Below are 18613 nucleotides of genomic sequence, written 5' to 3'. Positions count from 1 at the left end.
ACAAACTACAAAAATCTCTGAAACTGGAAACACTTATCTCCCTCACTACCTTTAAGCACCAGCTGTCAGAGCAGCTCACAGATTACTGCACCTGTACAAAGCCCACCTATAATTTAGCCCAAACAACTACCTCTTTCCCTACTGTATTTATTTGATTTATTTATTTATTTTGCTCCCTTGCACCCCATTATTTTTATTTCTACTTTGCACATTCTTCCACTGCAAATCTACCATTCCAGTGTTTTACTTTGCCACCATGGCCTTTTTTTTTGCCTTTACCTCCCTTATCTCACCTTATTTGCTCACATCGTATATAGACTTGTTTATACTGTATTATTGACTGTATGTTTGTTTTACTCCATGTGTAACTCTGTGTCGGTGTATGTGTCAAACTGCTTTGCTTCATCTTGGCCAGGTCGCAGTTGTAAATGAGAACTTGTTCTCAACTTGCCTACCTGGTTAAATAAAGGTGAAATAAATAAAATAAAATGTAATATTAGGGTTCGGTTGAAGATTCACTATAAAAAATATGCAAAAGTAGAGAAAATTAGATACTTTTTCACAACACTGTACATGTTCACACATACATTCAACATTCATTGACATTCAGCTCTGGTCCCAAATCTAATTTGAAAGTTTGTGCCCCAGGATGTAGTATTAAGTTAGAATGTTTTATCAGGGGAATACACGTGGAGAACTCTTTAAAAGTGGCCTTTTCACAATAGATTAATGTTGGATATTTTGAGTTAAACCCAACAGATGTTCAATGAATTGTTGTGCTACATTTGAATTAACCTCTGCTCTAGTTTCAATTCATCAATACAGACCTATGTGGCCAATATTTTATAAAGTCTTGTCAAGCAGTCTTGCTGGGTGGCAGTATTAGTGTAATGTACAATTGCAATTTCTCTAGGAAATTACCTCGGTGTTGAAACTGAATAAATAAGTGCACTATTGAATTAAGGATAGAGTTTGATAGATGTTCTTCTCAGACAAAGAACATTTCCCCAAATTAATGACTCAGCTACTCATTCATTAAAAAAAATATTGTGTGTATGTAATGAAGTTCGTCTGCTGTTTGAAGAGAGTCAGACCGAAATGCAGTGTGTAGGTTACTCATGACTTTTAATGAAGAAAATAGCGGTACATGAAAATAACTGAAAATACAAAAACAACAAACGAGTGAAACTAATTACAGCCTATCTGGTGACAAACACAGAGACAGGTACAATCACCCACCAAATACAACGCGCACTCAGGCTGCCTAAATACGGTTCCCAATCCGAGACAATGAGAATCAGCTGACTCCAATTAGGAATCGCCTCAGGCAGCCAAGCCTAACTAGACACACCCCTAATATACACACTCCCAATTAATACAACCCCAATACGAAATACAACATATAAACCCATGTCACACCCTGGCCTACCCAAACATATAACAAAACACAAGATACAATGACCAAGGCGTGACAGAACGACTCCGGGACGCACCTCAAGAGCATAGGGAGGGTCCGGGTGGGCGTCTGTCCATGGTGGCGGTTCTGGCTCAGGACGTGGACCCCACTCCATAAATGTCCTAGTTCCTCCCCTTCGCGTCCTAGGATAATCCACCTTCTCCGCCGACCATGGCCTAATAGTCCTCACCCTGATCCCCACATAACTGAGGGGCAGCTCGGGACCGAGGGGCATCTCGGGACCGAGGGGCAGCTCGGGACCGAGGGGCAGCTCGGGACCGAGGGGCAGCTCGGGACAGAGGGGCAGCTCGGGACAGAGGGGCAGCTCGGGACAGCGGGGCAGCTCGGGACAGCAGGGCAGCTCGGGACAGAGGGGCATCTCGGGACCGAAGCAGCCCAGTACTGAGGGGAAGCCCGGTAATGAGAGGGAGCCCAGTACAGAGAGGAAGCCTAGTACTGAAAGGAAGCTCAGTACTGAGAGGAAGCTCAGGCAGGTAGTAGGCTCCGGTAAATCCTGGCTGGCTGGTGGACCTGGATGATTCAGGTTGTCTGGCCGATCTAGAAGATCTTGGCAGACTGGCACTTCTGGTGGATCCTGGCAGACTGGCACTTCTGGTGGATCCTGGCAGACTGGTGACGCTGGGCCGACTGGCGGCGCTGGGCAGACAGGAGACTCCGGCAGCGCAAGAGAGGAGAAAGGCTCTGGCTGCGCTAAACAGGCGGGAGACTCCAACAGCGCAGGAGAGGAGAAAGGCTCTGGCTGCGCTGAACAGGCGAGGCGCACTGGACGCGCTGGGCCGACTGGTAGCACTGGTGGCGCTGGACAGACAGGAGACTCCGGCAGCACAGGAGAGGAGAAAGGCTCTGGCTGCGCTAAACAGGCTGAAGACTCCGATAGCACAGGAGGGGAGAAAAGCACTGGCTGTGCTGAACAGGCGAGGCGCACTGGAGGCCTGGTGCATGGTGCTGGAACTGGTGGTACTGGCGCGAGGACACGCACAGGAAGCCTGGTGTGGGGAGCTGCTACTGGAGGACTGGTGTGTAGAGGTGGCTCTGGATAGACCGGACCGTGCAGGCGCACTGGAGCTCTTGAGCACCGAGCCTGCCCAAGCTTACCTGGCTCGATGCCCACTCTAGCCCGGCCAATAGGAAGGGCTGGTATGAGTCGCAGCTGGCTCTGCACCCGCACTGGAAACACCGTGCGCTCCATAGCATAACACGGTGCCTGCCCGGTCTCTCTAGTCCAACGGTGAGCACAGGGAGTATGCGCAGGTTTCCTACCTGGCATAACTATTCTCCCTTTTAGCCCCCCCCCCAATATTTTTTTGGGGGTTACTTTCCGGTTTCCAACCACGTCGCCGTGCTGCCTCCTCATACATGCGCCTCTCCGCTTTAGCTGCCTCTATTTCCTCCTTGGGACGGCGATATTCTCCCGGCTGCGCCCAGGGTCCTTTTCAGTCTAATATCATCTCCCAAGACCAGAAGTCCTCATATTGCTGCTCCTCACAATTAACAGGGAGAGTAGGCTCAGGTCTGACTCCTGACTCTGCCACTCTCTCTCTGCGCTTTCCCCCGTTACCTACGGTTTTCGCTCTGTATAGCCGTGCTTTCCTTTTAGATTCCATCCGTGTATAGCCCTCTTCGCATTGCTGTAGGGAATCCCAGGCGGGCTCCTGCACTCGCTCTGGGTTGGCCTGTCGATTTCTTCCCACGTCGTATAATCCCTGCTTCTGCCATCCATAGCGTCCTCCTTTAGATCCTGCCAGTTCACACGCTGCTCGGTCTGTGAATGGTGGTGGGTGATTCTGTAATGAAGTTGGTCTGCTGTTTGAAGAGAGTCAGACCGAAATGCAGCGTGTAGGTTACTCATGACTTTTAATGAAGAAAATAGCGGTACATGAAAATAACTGAAAATACAAAAACAACAAACGAGTGAAACTAATTACAGCCTATCTGGTGACAAACACAGAGACAGGTACAATCACCCACCAAATACAACGCGCACTCAGGCTGCCTAAATATGGTTCCCAATCCGAGACAATGAGAATCAGCTGACTCCAATTAGGAATCGCCTCAGGCAGCCAAGCCTAACTAGACACACCCCTAATATACACACTCCCAATTAATACAACCCCAATACGAAATACAACATATAAACCCATGTCACACCCTGGCCTACCCAAACATATAACAAAACACAAGATACAATGACCAAGGCGTGACAGTGTAGTTCTCTTGCAAAAGTTGATTATTTATGTCATAATGTGTAATGTGATTGCTACTCTGCCACAATCCTTTGAAATGTTTTTATTTTTCACCACTAATGATGAATAATTACATCCCTTAATCACTATATGATATACATTTTATATATACATTTTTTGTATCCATATTTGTCTTCAGAACTAGTTTACCGTTTACTGTACATGAGGCTGATTGTTGAATGCTTTATCATGGCTGTCATGTCTGTCAGGTTTTCTCCCTCTATGGAAAAATGGAGCATATGTCTTGTCCTGTCTCGCTTCTCTTTCCTCTCTCCTGCTTCTAGGCAATAACACAGCTGTCACCTCCATCGTGTGTGTGTAAGACCTTGCACATTAGAGTGTGTGTGTGAGGTGAGGGGGGATGTGTGTGTGTGTGTGTGTGTGTGTGTGTGTGTGTGTGTGTGTGTGTGTGTGTGTGTGTGTGTGTGTGTGTGTGTGTGTGTGTGTGTGTGTGTGTGTGTGTGTGTGTGTGTGTGTGTGTGTGTGTGTGTGCGTGTATCAGTCTTGTTTATTACCAATAACATGGCTGTGGACTCATTTCTTTCTGTCTTCAGATTGGGTCATTCTGAGTGACCATTACCTCTCAATGTCTGTGAATCATTCATGCTGCTTTCTACTGCTGCAAATATTACATACCTGAGGCTCAGTCAGACGTCACACGGACTGGAAGGGTAAAATATGAGTGGAGGGTGGGACAGGGGGGATTATGCAGGAAAGGAGGGTGGGGGTTATAGTCCTAGGCTTTCACTCACCCGGGGGGTGGAGCACTGTCTCTGTCTCCACGGTGATGAAATATGACCTGAGAGCTCCTGCCAGCTCCTATGTGATCACTAGTGACAGAAGAGGGCCAACTCCATATAAATCTTTTGCTTTTATTGCTCTTTCCTTCTCCCTGTCTTCCCCCTCTCATCCCTCTCTCAGTATGCAGTGTCCTCAAACAAAGTCAGATCAATATAAATCACACTTTTTATTGTTTTCCTTTGCCTCTCTCCCTTTCGCTGATGCTGCTCAGGTTATGTGACTAATGGGGGAAATGGCCAGCCCTGATAAATTCTAGTAATAAGAACAACACCCTCTGAAAGGGTTCAATCTCTTTCTTTCTTTCTTTTTCTCTCTCTCACTCTCTCTCGCACGCACGCACGCACGCACGCACGCACGCACGCACACACACACGCACACACACACACACGCACACACACACACACACACACACACACACACACACACACACACACACACACACACACACACACACACACACACACACACACACACACACACACACTGTTTGCTGGAGAAAACACATGGAGAGATGCTGTTTACTACAGACAAATAGAGGTGTAAATTAAGTGTTGCTCTGATTCTCAGTGGAAGAGGTGTGGGGTCAGTGATGGGAAAGAGGTCTATCCCAGTGTCTGTGTTGCTCAGAATTCTTAGCATAATCTTCTCTATGGCAGCCTGCTGCACATCCTTATAATATCCACATGGGACATTTATATAAACATTACAGTGACATAGGGAGATCAAAAAAAGCAGTAATTGATCCCTTTATTACAGGCTAATAATAATAATAATGATAATTATAATTCATGCCATTAGCAGATGCTTTAAGCTTAGGGGTTGATTTGATTTAGCTGAACTTGGAATGGAGGACAGGGTCATGGTGATGGAATGGAGGACAGGGTCATGGTGATGGAATCGAGGACAGGGTCGTGGTGATGGAATGGAGGGCAGGGTCATGGTGATGGAATGGAGGGCAGGGTCGTGGTGATGGAATGGAGGAAGATAAGGGGGTGAGTGATGATAGATAAAGATAAAGAACCAAAATGCCATGATATCATTCTTGCGTCACACTTGCACTATGAGCACATACTTTCTGCAAGCTGTGTTGTGGTTGTGGTGATGGAATGGAGGACAGGGTCATGGTGATGGAATGGAGGACAGGGTCATGGTGATGGAATGGAGGGCAGGGTCGTGGTGATGGAATGGAGGACAGGGTCGTGGTGATGGAATGGAGGAAGATAAGGGGGTGAGTGATGATAGATAAAGATAAAGAACCAAAATGCCATGATATCATTCTTGCGTCACACTTGCACTATGAGCACATACTTTCTGCAAGCTGACACAAATCTAACCTTTGAGCAGTCATGTGGAAAAAAGTATTGTGAAGTGACATAAATCAAAATACAGTGGATTTAGTGGATGTTCTGAGAGCGAAGCAAAAATATACTGTTTTTGTGAGATGTTGGTAATTTTTTAGTTCCTAAAATACATGATTATCTTCCATGGTAAGGTTTCACTACTTCTACCGTAGGCTTCTATTGCTTATTATTGCTGCGGGCGTTAATAACAACCTAACATTATACCAAGGAAGGGTTTGCGCTAGGGCAGTGGTTTCCGAAAATTGCAGAAGTACTGCAGGGGGTCTGCGGCCAGATCTCAATTGTTTTTCTGTTATTATTTTATACATTTCAATGTTTTATATTTTTTTTACATTTCATTTTTTAAATATATAAATATTGATAGCAACAACAGATTAAACAAATGTGGCAAAGGGGTCTGTGGATTGGAGGGTGCAATACAATACAATGTAATATTAATATTATATTTACAATATACCCTTAGATGTATAACAGGGCCTTATATTCCCTAAAATGTTGTTTTCAACATAATTTAAGCTCAGGGGGGTTGGGTTAAATGCGGAAGACACATTTCAGTTGAATGCATTCAGTTGTACAACTGACTAGGTTTCCCCTTTCCTTTTCAAACTGCAAAATTGTCTATCTGCCCAATGGGAAATGTGTAGAGTTGCATAAAGCTTTAAAAATGTACAAATGTATCTCTGCCCCATGGCAAAATGTATAGAGTTGCAAGGAATTAGCTTAAAACGGCAACATTTTCTCTCCAATGCCAAGAGGGGACCTTTAAAATGTTCTTTCCCAGGGCCAGATACCTGGCTAGTCCCTGCCATCCAATGCAGAAGTCATAGTAAACTCCGTGTATGCCATTTTTATCGCACACTAAAGTCGGAGTTGTGTTCTGATTTTGAGGGGGTCCCTGATGAATTTGCTATTACAAAAGGCGCCCTCGAACTCAAAAAGTTTGGAAATGCCTGGGCGAGTGGTTTCAAATACAATAGCCTACTACTTGACAGTAATCAATATGAATTACCAACAGCATTTATTTCGTTAAATTATTTTATGAATGTAAAAATACTAACTCACGGAGTAGTGAAACATATTTTGAGTGTGCGTGAAATGTTTACACGTTGACACCAACCTATGGTTGACACATATCATCACGCCCTCCCGCCTCGTTGAAGTATCTTGGGCGTGTTCCATAGAATCAATCTAGTTCATCATGGCGTTCTGATACTGCAGCTGGAGTTCGTTTCTCCGTCGGTCTTTCCCAAACCGTGAATTTGCCAGTTTACATGCTCTCTCGGGCTATTTCGGAAAGTGCAGAACACAAGAGCGTGGTAAAGATTATTTTCTCTGTGAAGCAGAATAAACTGTGAAAACTATATTACCCGCCAAATAGGCTCTTTCCAAAGACGCTCATTCCTTGCAATCCAAGTCGGAGAGAGAAATTGTTCGGAAAGGAGAGGAGGGGTGGAAGAGGAGGCCCGTCTTTGAGGTAGCTAAGATTTGTGTTTTCAATGACGATTGTTTTCTAACATCAAACATATAATACACAAACTAATGGTAGGTCATTCAGTGGCATTTTAATCGTTGAGTCAGTTACATTGGTTTACACACTAATAACTAGTAACGTTACTCACAGCGAACTTTTGACACACTGTTCATCAACAAGCTAGCTAGCCAACAAGCTAATCTCGGTTATCAACATAATCATGCAGGACAACTTTTTTCTTATGACCGAGATTAGTTGTGGCTGTAATGTGTCTAATTGTTTTTCATACTTGGACATTGTGGCAAAGTTACGCAAGACCACTGGATGTTTTTCAGATTTGTAGAATGTTTTGTTTCTTTGCGAAAGATTTACTATTATGCATGTAGCCTCTTTCAGAGCTCTGCTCCCAAATCTTGCGCTCTACAAAGTGGTCCTATTGTTTCGCAATACTAGTAAGATACATTTGTAAGAAATATAACTAATTTACTACAGTCAGGGATTATGAGGATCCCTTATGAAATTGTCACGGAGATCCTCTCCGTTCGTTCTGGGCACAGTGAAAAATGCACACCGGTTTTGAGTGTAACGCGGTTGTAGTGCATGTAATCCCACTGCTTGAATGTGTCCATCTCTCGCCAGGGTTTCTATAATGCTCTTTAATCTAATAATAGGCTACACTTGTGATTTGAGTCCGTAGGGAATTGAATATATGAAATATTAATTTGGGATTATTTTGCGTCTGCAGTCAACAAATGGCAAATGCTCTAGTTGCAAAACGATTTGATCAGTTACGATTGACAGGTATAAATGGGACAATGAGAGAGAGCATATCGGTAATATTGTAGAATAGGACGTGCAGCCTGGCATGTTATGTTCCTTTTTACCTTTGGGTGTGACTGGCAGGATGAGAGAACTTTGGAATGTAAGGGTCTTGAACTTTGTTACATTCCACATTTTATACTAGCAGTAAATAGCGCAATACCTTCTTGTTTTATATGCAGGACTCAAAACTATTGCCAATTCATATTTTTATATGTGGATGACAACAAATGAATTTACCCCCATATTACAGCTGATGCAGGCGCTATGGCCATAGCTGTGGCATGGGAGTGACGTGACAGCACGGACACAGTTTCCTATACACAACCCCCCACCACCATGCCCTTCCCACTGAAGTAGAAGCAAATCTCAGAGGTGGAGACAAAGAATGGACGAGTCGGTGCTGTTGGACTTGCTGGAGTGCCCAGTGTGTTTGGAGCGGCTGGATGCCACAGCCAAGGTCCTCCCTTGCCAGCATACCTTCTGCAGGCGCTGCCTTCAGAGCATTCTGGGCTCCCGGGGAGAGCTGCGCTGCCCAGAGTGTCGCACGCTGGTGGAGTGTGCTGTGGACGAGCTGCCCAGTAACATCCTCCTGGTGCGGCTGCTGGACGGCATCAAACAGAGGCCCCGCCGGGTGGGCCCCGTAGCTGGAGTCTGCGCCAATGGCACAGCTGGCGTCAGGGTGCAGGGCAACGGGCCCAGAGACTCAGGAGTTCCAGGAGCACAGCCCCAGAGAGCCCAGGCTAAGACCACCCCAGTGAGGGTAAGTAGTCCTCTTTCAGGGGGTCGATAAATATGGATGAATGAGCAAGTATGTGGTTTCCCATGGTTCGAGCCAGTTCGGAAACAAAACAAAGCAAATCTGCAGGGATTAAATATACTGAACGAAAATATAAATGCGACATGCTACACTTTCAAAGATTTTACTGAGTTAGTTCATATAAGGAAACCAGTCAATCAAATTCATTAGCCCTCAATCTATGGATTTCGCATGACTGGGAATACAAATATGCATCTGTTGGTTACAGACGGATCCCTTAAAAATTTGGATCTGTGTAATGATCATACTGTTTAATCAACATCTTTACATGCTACACCTGTCAGGTGGATGGATTATCTTGGCAAAGGAGAAATGCTCACTAACTAACAGGGATGTAAACAAATTTGTTTTAGAGAAATAAGCTTTTTGTTCGTATGAAACATTTCTGTCATTTATTTGAGCTCATGGAACATGGGACCAACACTTTACACGTTGGGTTTATATTGTTGTTCAGTGTAGCAGCATGTTGTGTTACTGGCTCGAATCGTTGACCCACATTAGCTGTTATCATAGTCAGCTAGCCAGCTGTAGGAACACTAACAGCCCAGTGCTGAATACAACCGGGACTACTGAGCAGATGACAGTTGAGCCAACAAATGATTCCATCCTCCTGGCCTCTGAGTACAATAGTGTCATGAGGTTAATATTAAGAGATTTTTGAACTGATGTTGACCCATGAAATGGAATGGAACGTTGTTGTGCCAGGTACCTGTTGTAGTGATCGTTTTGGATTGAAGGTGAGACAGGCTGTAGGTGTTTGTTAGGACTGACAGTTGACTGTGCAGCACAGAGATCAGTGATGATGCAGAGCCAGAGGTAAGTTTAAGAATCCTATTAGCTCTCTGTGTTTAAGGGTCAGTGGTGTAGTATAGAATACAGTATATACATATGAAATGGGTGATGCAATATGTAACCACAATTTTGAAAGTGACTAAGATACCATAGAATAGTGTGGAGTACAGTTAATACATATGAGATGAGTATTGCTAGATACGGAACATTATTACAGTGGCTACGGATCCTTTTCTAAAAGTGGCCAGTGTTTCCTAATCTATGTCTATAGGCAGCTGCCCCTAATGTGCTAGTGATGGTTGTTTAGCAGTTGGATGGCCTTGAGATAGAAGCTGTTTTTCAGTCTCTCGGTCTTAACTTTGATACTTGAGGTGCAATTATGGTTAATTAAGTACCTTGCTCAAGGACACATCGTCAGATTTGTCACCTAATCTGTTTGGGGATTTGTACCAGCGACCCTTCGGTTACTGACCAAACTGCTAGGCTACCTGCTGCTCAATACAGTGCTTGTTTAGATTTTTGCTTTCTCAATAGCATGTCGTCTGCTCGTTCTCACCCGCAAACAAATACAAGCGTTCTTTTTAATTTGAATAATCTAGGAAAATGTTAAGTACAATGCTTACTTGCATGGCATTCTCTCTTATGAAATATCTTATGAAATAGCCTACCAGTGATGTAACATAAGATTAGATTGTCCGTTACATGCAGTAATGTTTAGGTGTGATATGGGCTGGCTTCATTCAGTATTTAGGTCTTGACAACAAGTTGTTTGTTGTATTGTCCCTCATTCAAGAACTTCAAGGAAGGAGCTGGATAGATGGAAGGATGTCCAGGTTGTATGTAGAGTCAGTGGAATACTGTGTTACTGTATCCGTTTTAACTATGCAGGTACAGAGATCACGTTTTCTGTTGGAGAAACTCCCTGATGCTGGTTGAACCTCATTTACTGTAGCAGTACATCAGTCTGCTCATTTCAAAGGGGTGTGGGTGCGTTGGAATTTCCTTGTATTCAGAAAAGCCTGTTTGTTGGAGATAAGAGCTGGTCACACTTGTTACCGCTCCATTATTTGGTCCTTTTGAGGTTTTTTATTCTCATTCTGTTATATGATCCCCTCAGTAAGGAGATGAAACTCTCAATGCCCTGAGCTATTAGCCTAAAGGCGTCAGCATGCTTCAGTTCAGCTGGCAGCTATCCAAAATCGTCTAGGTGAACCGACTGAGCGGGCTCGCATAAAATGCCTTATGAGAAATAAGCGGCAATAGTACTGTTTGTCCATTTTGAGATGTCGGGCCAGTATACACATCCTCAAAATAGTTTGAATCTGTCAATAATTTTGACGTTTTAGCAGAGATCGTAGGTAGCGGAATTTTACATCTACCTAACATGTTTGGTGCAGTATTCCTCAATCTAAAAATGTGCATGAAAACGAGTAGTCTCTCGTTGAATGACAACAAAGACGAGACAAAAGAATCCCTGCTGTTGACCAATCACCAAGGAAGGGGCGTAGACTTCACCTACCAACTTTGGCTTGCCTCAAGACATGTTTTGGTGTGCCCCAACATCCCAAAAAATCCTCACAAAGTCCAAAACTATCAAAATGTCACAATGTTGTCATAGTATATGCACAAACTCTTCTCAATGGTTTAGTCTTGGAAGCATGCGGACGCCTTAAGCCCCTGCCTAGAGCGCGCACACACCACACCAATACACGCTGGGTGACATTCAAAACCACTGTTTTTGTGAGTGTACGCCAAATGTCTTCAAAGCACATTCAGCTTAATTTCCCAGCATATCCGTGCAATAGCATGTTGTGTCCTTGTGAAGTCTTCTGCAGTCCCTCCCAGGGCATCTTACCATACAGAGAGAGAGATGAATGGGAGGGTAATTCAGGTGGAATATGTCACAACATGAAAGGCCAAGATCAAAGCGTTGGTTGGCTGGGTACTAGCCTGGTCTGATCCCTCCCTGCCTGCCCGCACAGTGCGTCCAAGAGTGCTGGACCTTGGGGACCCTTTGCCTCGCTGCCCCTGCTTGGCTCTCCTCCTATTGGACTCAGTCAACTACCACACCACACAAACTCCCTCGCTCAATCTCTCCTATTGTCCTCAGGCTCGCCTTCTGTTGTTGTTATGTGTCCCTCAGTCTTTGAACTGGCCCCTTCAGATCGGTTCTCCTGTCCAACCCTTTCTCTCCCTCCAATTCTTATCTGGTCCGAAGAATGGATGGATGGGGGGGTGGAGCCTGGCAGACAGATGCACAACAGGGTTTTGTTTCTGCTTTCCTCTGATCTGACTGACACATGCATCAGGAGCGTCTCAGGGAGAGTTGTGTGTTTGGGGGGTAGGGATGCTGCTAGTGGCAAACAGAAGTTTAGGAAAGAATGCTATGGAAAAGGGTCCCTCCATCCTCTGGCCCTGCCTTGTCACAGTGTAACAGAAGTCACAGTTGTGTGACACCGTGGCCCTAGCGTGTCTTTGATGTGGAATAAAGGAGCAGGGTAGGTAGCCTCAGTGAAAAGCTGTGTGACTGGAGGTTAGCTCTGTCTCTCAGATTACTGGGATATTTTGTCCTCCTGGTTTTATGTTGATTCATTCTAGAACAACTGTAGTTTTCCATCTTCCCATAAGTTTATATGAAATACAAGTCTTTATCGTGTGATGTGGGCAAAATCCATTGTAAGTGTGGGTCAGGGTTCAGAGGTCGTGGCGGTGTGGGGTCGCAACCAGCAGGGTCGGATGAAAAGAACATGCTCATTAACACAGAGAAAGCACACGATGGGGAGAGAGAGTGGTTCCCCTGGATGGCTTTCATTTATATTTTAGTCTTAAATGATTCAAAATAAAGGTTAGGCTAGTTTTAAAACTGAATAGCTGAGGCTATGTGATGATTAGTCCTTTTGTCAGCAATAGATTGCTATATGTGTGGACGATTGACCAGGTTTCTTCAAACTGACAACAGACTAGTAGAAACAATAAGTGCAATTGGAACATGGCTCTCTCTAATAGATCTGGAATTGTTCTACAGCTGGTGTCATTGTCACAGGTACACTTTTGATGGGACACTAGCCTTGTGTGAAACCTAGCTCGTACATCTGTAGAGGAGGTTATTTGACAACATGCTCAATGGCAAATGTTGATTAACGACACCGTGGAAGGGCTGCGTGAGGTCGTGAGCTGGACCTCATGTGGTGTGTGTTGAGTGGAGAGCTGCAGCAGTATCCTTTTTAACTGAAGCTCGGGGGGGATAAGGCTGTTGTTTCCCCTGTAGTAATGAGGCCTTAGTACAACTCCCCCTCTGTCTATTTATTGTCTTTTCTCTATTTCTGATCCCCATATCTCCATGAAATGACTTCAAAACGAACAGGGAGCAAAAGGAAAACTCATTAATTTATCTGATGCCTATTGGATGTGGCGCCAAGTCCAATTTCCTGTTCCCTGTTAGAAATAGCTTAGCATTTCTGTGTAAAGAAGTTTTTTTTCCGTCTTTGTTTTGTACTTGTTTTCTTCCTGCAGTCTTTGGATTTTTTTATATTTTTATAGAAAGGAGGAATGTTGTTTACTGCTATGTTCTGGTGTAAAAGTGTCTCATTAAATTCCAGTGCTCCTCCCTGCGTCTGAGGCCGATGAGTCGCGCTGTTGGCCCTCTTTGATGACGACGTTGTTGGCGGCGTTTCCTGCTGGCTGTCTGGCTGACCTCGGCATGTGTGATGGAACACCCTCATTACACCCTCACGCTGCCCACACACTGGCAAATGCATACTTTACTGCTCTCCACTGAGAACGATTGAACCGGCCCTATACCTTTCTCTCTTTCTCTCTTCTCTTATAGGTAAATCTGTTAAATTAGCTTTTTTGACAGCACCGCTTTTGATTTGAATGTAACCTTCTATATATTTTTGCCTATTGTAGAAGTGTCAAAACAGTCTAGAGATAAAGGTGCTCAAAATTGACCCATTTTTTCATTCACCACCATACCATAAGAATAGATAAACGTTTGAAGTTGATATCATTTAAAAGCTTACAAAAAGGGTTCTCAAGCTATTTAATCATTTCTGGGGAAAAAAAGTCATTTATATTAAATAGTAAATAATATTGCTATTTTATCTAAAAATTAAAAATACGTACATTCAGATAATTCTTTCATGTTCATTTACATTACCAGTTAAAAGTTTTAGAATATCGTCACATTAAAGGTTTTTCTTTATTTGTACTATTTTCTACGTTGTAGAATAATAGTGAAGACATTAGCACATATGAAGACACTATGAAATAGCACATATGAAATCATGTAGTAACCATTAGATTAAACAAATCTAAATATATTTTTGTATTTGAGATTCTTCAAATAGCCACCCTTTGCCCTGATGACAGCTTTGCACACACTTGGCATTCTCTCAACCAGCTTCACCTGGAATGCTTTTCCAACAGTCTTGAAGGAGTTCCCACATGCTGTGCACTTGTTTGATGGTTTTCCTTTACTCTGCGGTCTGACTCATCCCAAACCATTTCAATTTGGTTGAGGTCGGGAGATTGTGGAGGCCAAGTCATCTGATGCAGCACTCCATCTCTCCCCTTCTTACAGCCTGGAGGTGTGTTTTGGGTTATTGTCCTGTTGAAAAACAAATTATAGTCTCACTAAGCCCAAACCATAAGGCATGGCGTATCGCTGCAGAATGCTGTGGTAGCCATGCGAGTTAACTGCCTTGAATTCTAAATAAATCAGTGTCACTGGTAGAGGTCGGCCGATTTATCGGAATGGCCGATTTAATTAGGGCCGATTTTCAAGTTTTCATAACAATCGGAAATCAGTATTTTGGGGCGCAGATTTTGCCCCAATTTTTTATGCCTTTATTTAACTAGGCAAGTCAGTTAACCTCTTACCTCCACCCGACACGCAGGCGTCCCATTTAGACATCTGGAAATGCAAATGCACTACGCTAAATGCTAATAGCACTTGTTAAAACTCAAACGTTCATTAAAATACACATGCAGGGTACTGAATTAAAGCTACACTCGTTGTGAATCCAGCCAACAAGTCAGATTTTTAAAATGCTTTTCGGCGAAAGCATGAGAAGCTATTATCTGATAGCATGTAACACCCCAAAAGACCCGCAGGGGACGTAAACAAAATAATTAGCATAGTCGGCGCTACACAAAACGCACAAATAAAATATAAAACATTCATTGACAATCTTTGTTGGCACTCCTAGATGTCCCATAAACATCACTATTGGGTCTTTTTTTAGTTTAAATCGGTCTATATATAACCTAGATATCGATCTATGAAGACTGTGTGATCAAGGAAAAAAACATCGTTTTTTAACGCAACGTCATTTTTAAAAATTAAAAAAGTCGACAAACTTTCGCAAAACACTTCGAAATACTTTTGTAATGCAACTTTAGGTATTATTAAACGTTAATAATCGATCAAATTGATCACGAGGCGATGTATATTGTATAGCTGTACCTCTGGAAATAATGTCCGGGTAAATCTCAACCAAAATATCCGGTCGGAGACCGGAAGATGCATATACTATATTCCTGGCATGAGTAGCAGGGCGCTGAAATGTTGCGCGATTTTTAACAGAATGTTCGAAAAAGTAGGGGGTCGACTTAAGAGGTTAACTTGTTATGGCTGCAATCCCGATATCGGGATCGATATGACAACTACCAGTGAAAAGAGAGGGCGCCAAATTTAACCACAGAAATCTCATTATTACAACTCCTAAAACATACATGTGTCTTATATAATTTTAAAGCTATTCTCGTTGTTAATCCCACCAAAGTGTCCGATTTCAAATAGGCTTTTCAGTGAAAGCACTACAAACGATTATGTTAGGTCTCCACCAAACCACAATAAGCACAGCCATTTTTCAGCAAAATAGCATTCACAAAAAGCATAAAGATAAAATTAATCACTAACCTTGAATTATCTTCATCAGATGACACTCATAGGACTTCATATTACACAATACATGCATGTTTTGTTTGATAAAGTACATATTTATTTAAAAGTTCAAAAACATCAAGTGATTTTGCATAGCCACATCGTTTCAACAGAAATACTCAGAAATGTAGATGATAATACAAGTTATACACATGGAATTATAGATATACCTCTCCTTAATGATGCAACCGCTGTGTCAGATTAAAATATATATATATATATATATATATATTTTAATGTATAATAATTACGGAAAAAGCAACCCATGCAATAATCTGAGACGGCGCTCAGAACAGTAGCCATATTAGCCTCCATGTTGGAGTCAACAGAAACCAAAAAAAATACATGATAAATGTTTCCTTACCTTTGATGAACTTCATCAGAATGCAGTCCTAGAAATCCCAGGTCCACAATAAATCTTGATTTGTTCGAAAATGCTACTTTGGTTAGTGCGTTTGGTAAACAATTCCAAAGTCACAAAGCGCGTCCACTATAACGTGACGAAATGTCCAAACGTTCCGTAACAGTCAGTAGAAACATGTCAAACGATCTACTGAATCAATCTTTAGAATGTTGTTTACATATATCTTGAATAACGTTCCAACCGGAGAATTAGAATGACTTCAGATGAGCGGTGGAACGCAAGGCCTTCCCCTGTGAACGCACCTGGTGAAAGCATGGTCCACTCATGGCTGTGGTGACTGTTTCCTGTGTCAATCGACCCCCCTTCACATTAGTCATCAGACAAAGTTCTATTGACTGCTGACATCTAGTGGAAGGCGTAGGAAGTGAACTCATCCATATCTCGCTGTAATTTCAATGAGACCTTGGTTGAAAATCTGCCACCTCCAGATAAAGAAAAACAACAGGAAATGGAATTTCTCAGGTTTTTGCCTGCTATATGAGTTCTGTTATACTCAGACATAAGTCAAACAGTTTTAGAAACTTCAGTGTTTTCTATCCAATACTACTAATAATATGCAAATATTAGCAACTATGACTGAGGAGCAGGCCGTTTGATATGGGCACCTTTCATCCAAGCTACTCAATACTGCCCCTGCAGCCATAAGAAATTAACAGAACACAACTAATTGGCTCAAATGTATTAAGAAGGAAAGAAATTCCACAAATTCACTTAACAAGGCTATTAATTGAAATGCATTCCAGTTGACTACCTCATGAAGCTTGGTTGAGAGAATGCCAAGAGTGTGCAGAGCTGTCAAGGCAAATGGTGGCTATTTGAAGAATCGCAAATTAAATATATTTAGATTTGTTTAACACTTTTGTTTACTATATGTGTTGTGTTATTTCATAGTTTTGATGTCTAAACTATTATTCTACAATGTAGAAAATAGTCAAAATAAAGAAAAACCCTTGAATGAGTAGGTGTTCTAAAACTTTGACTGGTACTGTATGTTGTAGCTTAGACCCTATTTTACATAATCTGAAGTGTTTTTATTGTGCCCACCATCGTTTAAGAGACAACATGCAACCCACCCTGTACTCAAGAGCATGTTTTGGCTGATAAATGTAGTAAAATGGGAATAAAATAGAAACATCAACTTTCAAATTGTACCGTAAAGATGGTTAGAGGTCGACACATCCAGAAAATGTTGACTTGAATGGGAATATCAGTTTTAAATTATACTTAAGCCTAAACTACAACAGGGAATGGGGATACCTAATCAGTTGCACAACTGAATGCATTCAACAGAAATATGTCTTCTGCATTTAACCAAACCCCTCTCAATCATATGTGAATATGAAAAAAGGAGTTTACGCATTTTTAAATCATTGATATTAGATTTAAAAATGGCAGTTTTTAAATAAAATAATCTAGCTTTTAAATGATATCAAACTCAAAAGTTAGTTTTTTACAATGATGATGATGGTGGTTGTCTCATGGTATGATATGCAAAATGGGTCAACTTTGAGCAGCTCTATCTCCTGAATGTTTTGGCATTCAGGTCCAAAAAGTAATTTTCTGATCACCTTCCATGGGCAAGTATGTAATGACGGTTTTGTTCAAATCACAAGGAATGCTGTCAAAAAGTGATTTAATTGAAATGGATTTACCCCCTTCTCGTTCTTTCACACATTGCCTTACCCTATCCCGACTCTAACTCTCTTCTCTCCTGTGAGTTTCCCATAGAAGTCCAGAGGGAGCTGGGAGCTAAGTGTATTATTATCATCCACCTAATGTCTGTCTTTGTGAAACCCTCACCATCTCTTCTTTCATGTCTCTAAGGGGCCCATCCTTTCTGCTAAGTGGCTTCTTCTGCCTCTCCCTTTATTCCTCTCTGCTTCTCCCTCTCCATCTGATCTCTCGGTCTCATATCTAGCTGGAGCCTGTGCCCATCTCCCTTTCCTTCTGGCTGTAGCCTGAAAAGGTTAATGAGATTGGCCAATCAATACCAGTCTAGTGAGACGGCACTGCTCACATTCTGGCACGAGCAAACACTTAGCCTAGACTTTGGCTGTGTGTGTGTGTATGCTCGTTGTCACGGCATGATGTGTGGGTGTACGTGTTGCCCATGCTGGTTATGCTATGGGAATGACTATGTCCCGCTCTGGGGTTGACATAATTCCAGGGGAGTGGATCAAAAGACTTAATCATAAGATTAAGGTGTAGCTATGGTTACTACCTCCTTTATAAGGCAGTATCGGTCCCTTGGTGAGGAGGGTGTGTTGGTTAGGGATATTGAGAATGTTTTCACCTCAGACACGTAAGGCGAATTAAATCTGTTTTTTTCTCCATTAGTCTATCTCTGCAGAAAGAACGGTGTGTTGGTGTTAATGTGTGTCTGATCTTTTTATCTGCCTCCCCAGACAAACCTTAGAAGCTGTGTGTGTTCAGACAGACCTGAAAAGCTGTGTGTGTT

The 18613-nt window shown here is 42.7% G+C and overlaps 1 protein-coding gene across 3 annotated transcripts in view; it reads left to right on the top strand.

Moving 5' to 3' along the window:
• The first annotated feature begins 7085 nt into the window (after nt 1-7085).
• Nucleotides 7086-18613, top strand: part of LOC123996838 (E3 ubiquitin-protein ligase SH3RF1-like) — a 73331-nt gene continuing 61803 nt past the window's right edge. For all 3 annotated transcript variants that reach the window (XM_046300602.1, XM_046300600.1, XM_046300599.1), the window contains exons 1-2: nt 7086-7356; nt 8426-8935. In XM_046300602.1, coding sequence (XP_046156558.1) covers nt 8561-8935 — 375 coding nt within the window. In that variant the 5' untranslated portion in view covers nt 7086-7356; nt 8426-8560. The remainder of the gene's footprint in view (nt 7357-8425; nt 8936-18613) is intronic.

The sequence above is a fragment of the Oncorhynchus gorbuscha genome, linkage group LG15 (assembly GCF_021184085.1).
Source record: "Oncorhynchus gorbuscha isolate QuinsamMale2020 ecotype Even-year linkage group LG15, OgorEven_v1.0, whole genome shotgun sequence".
Classification (NCBI taxonomy): Eukaryota; Metazoa; Chordata; class Actinopteri; order Salmoniformes; family Salmonidae; genus Oncorhynchus; species Oncorhynchus gorbuscha.
Note: the sequence above shows the minus strand (reverse complement) of the source record. Positions and strands in the feature narration are given on the sequence as shown.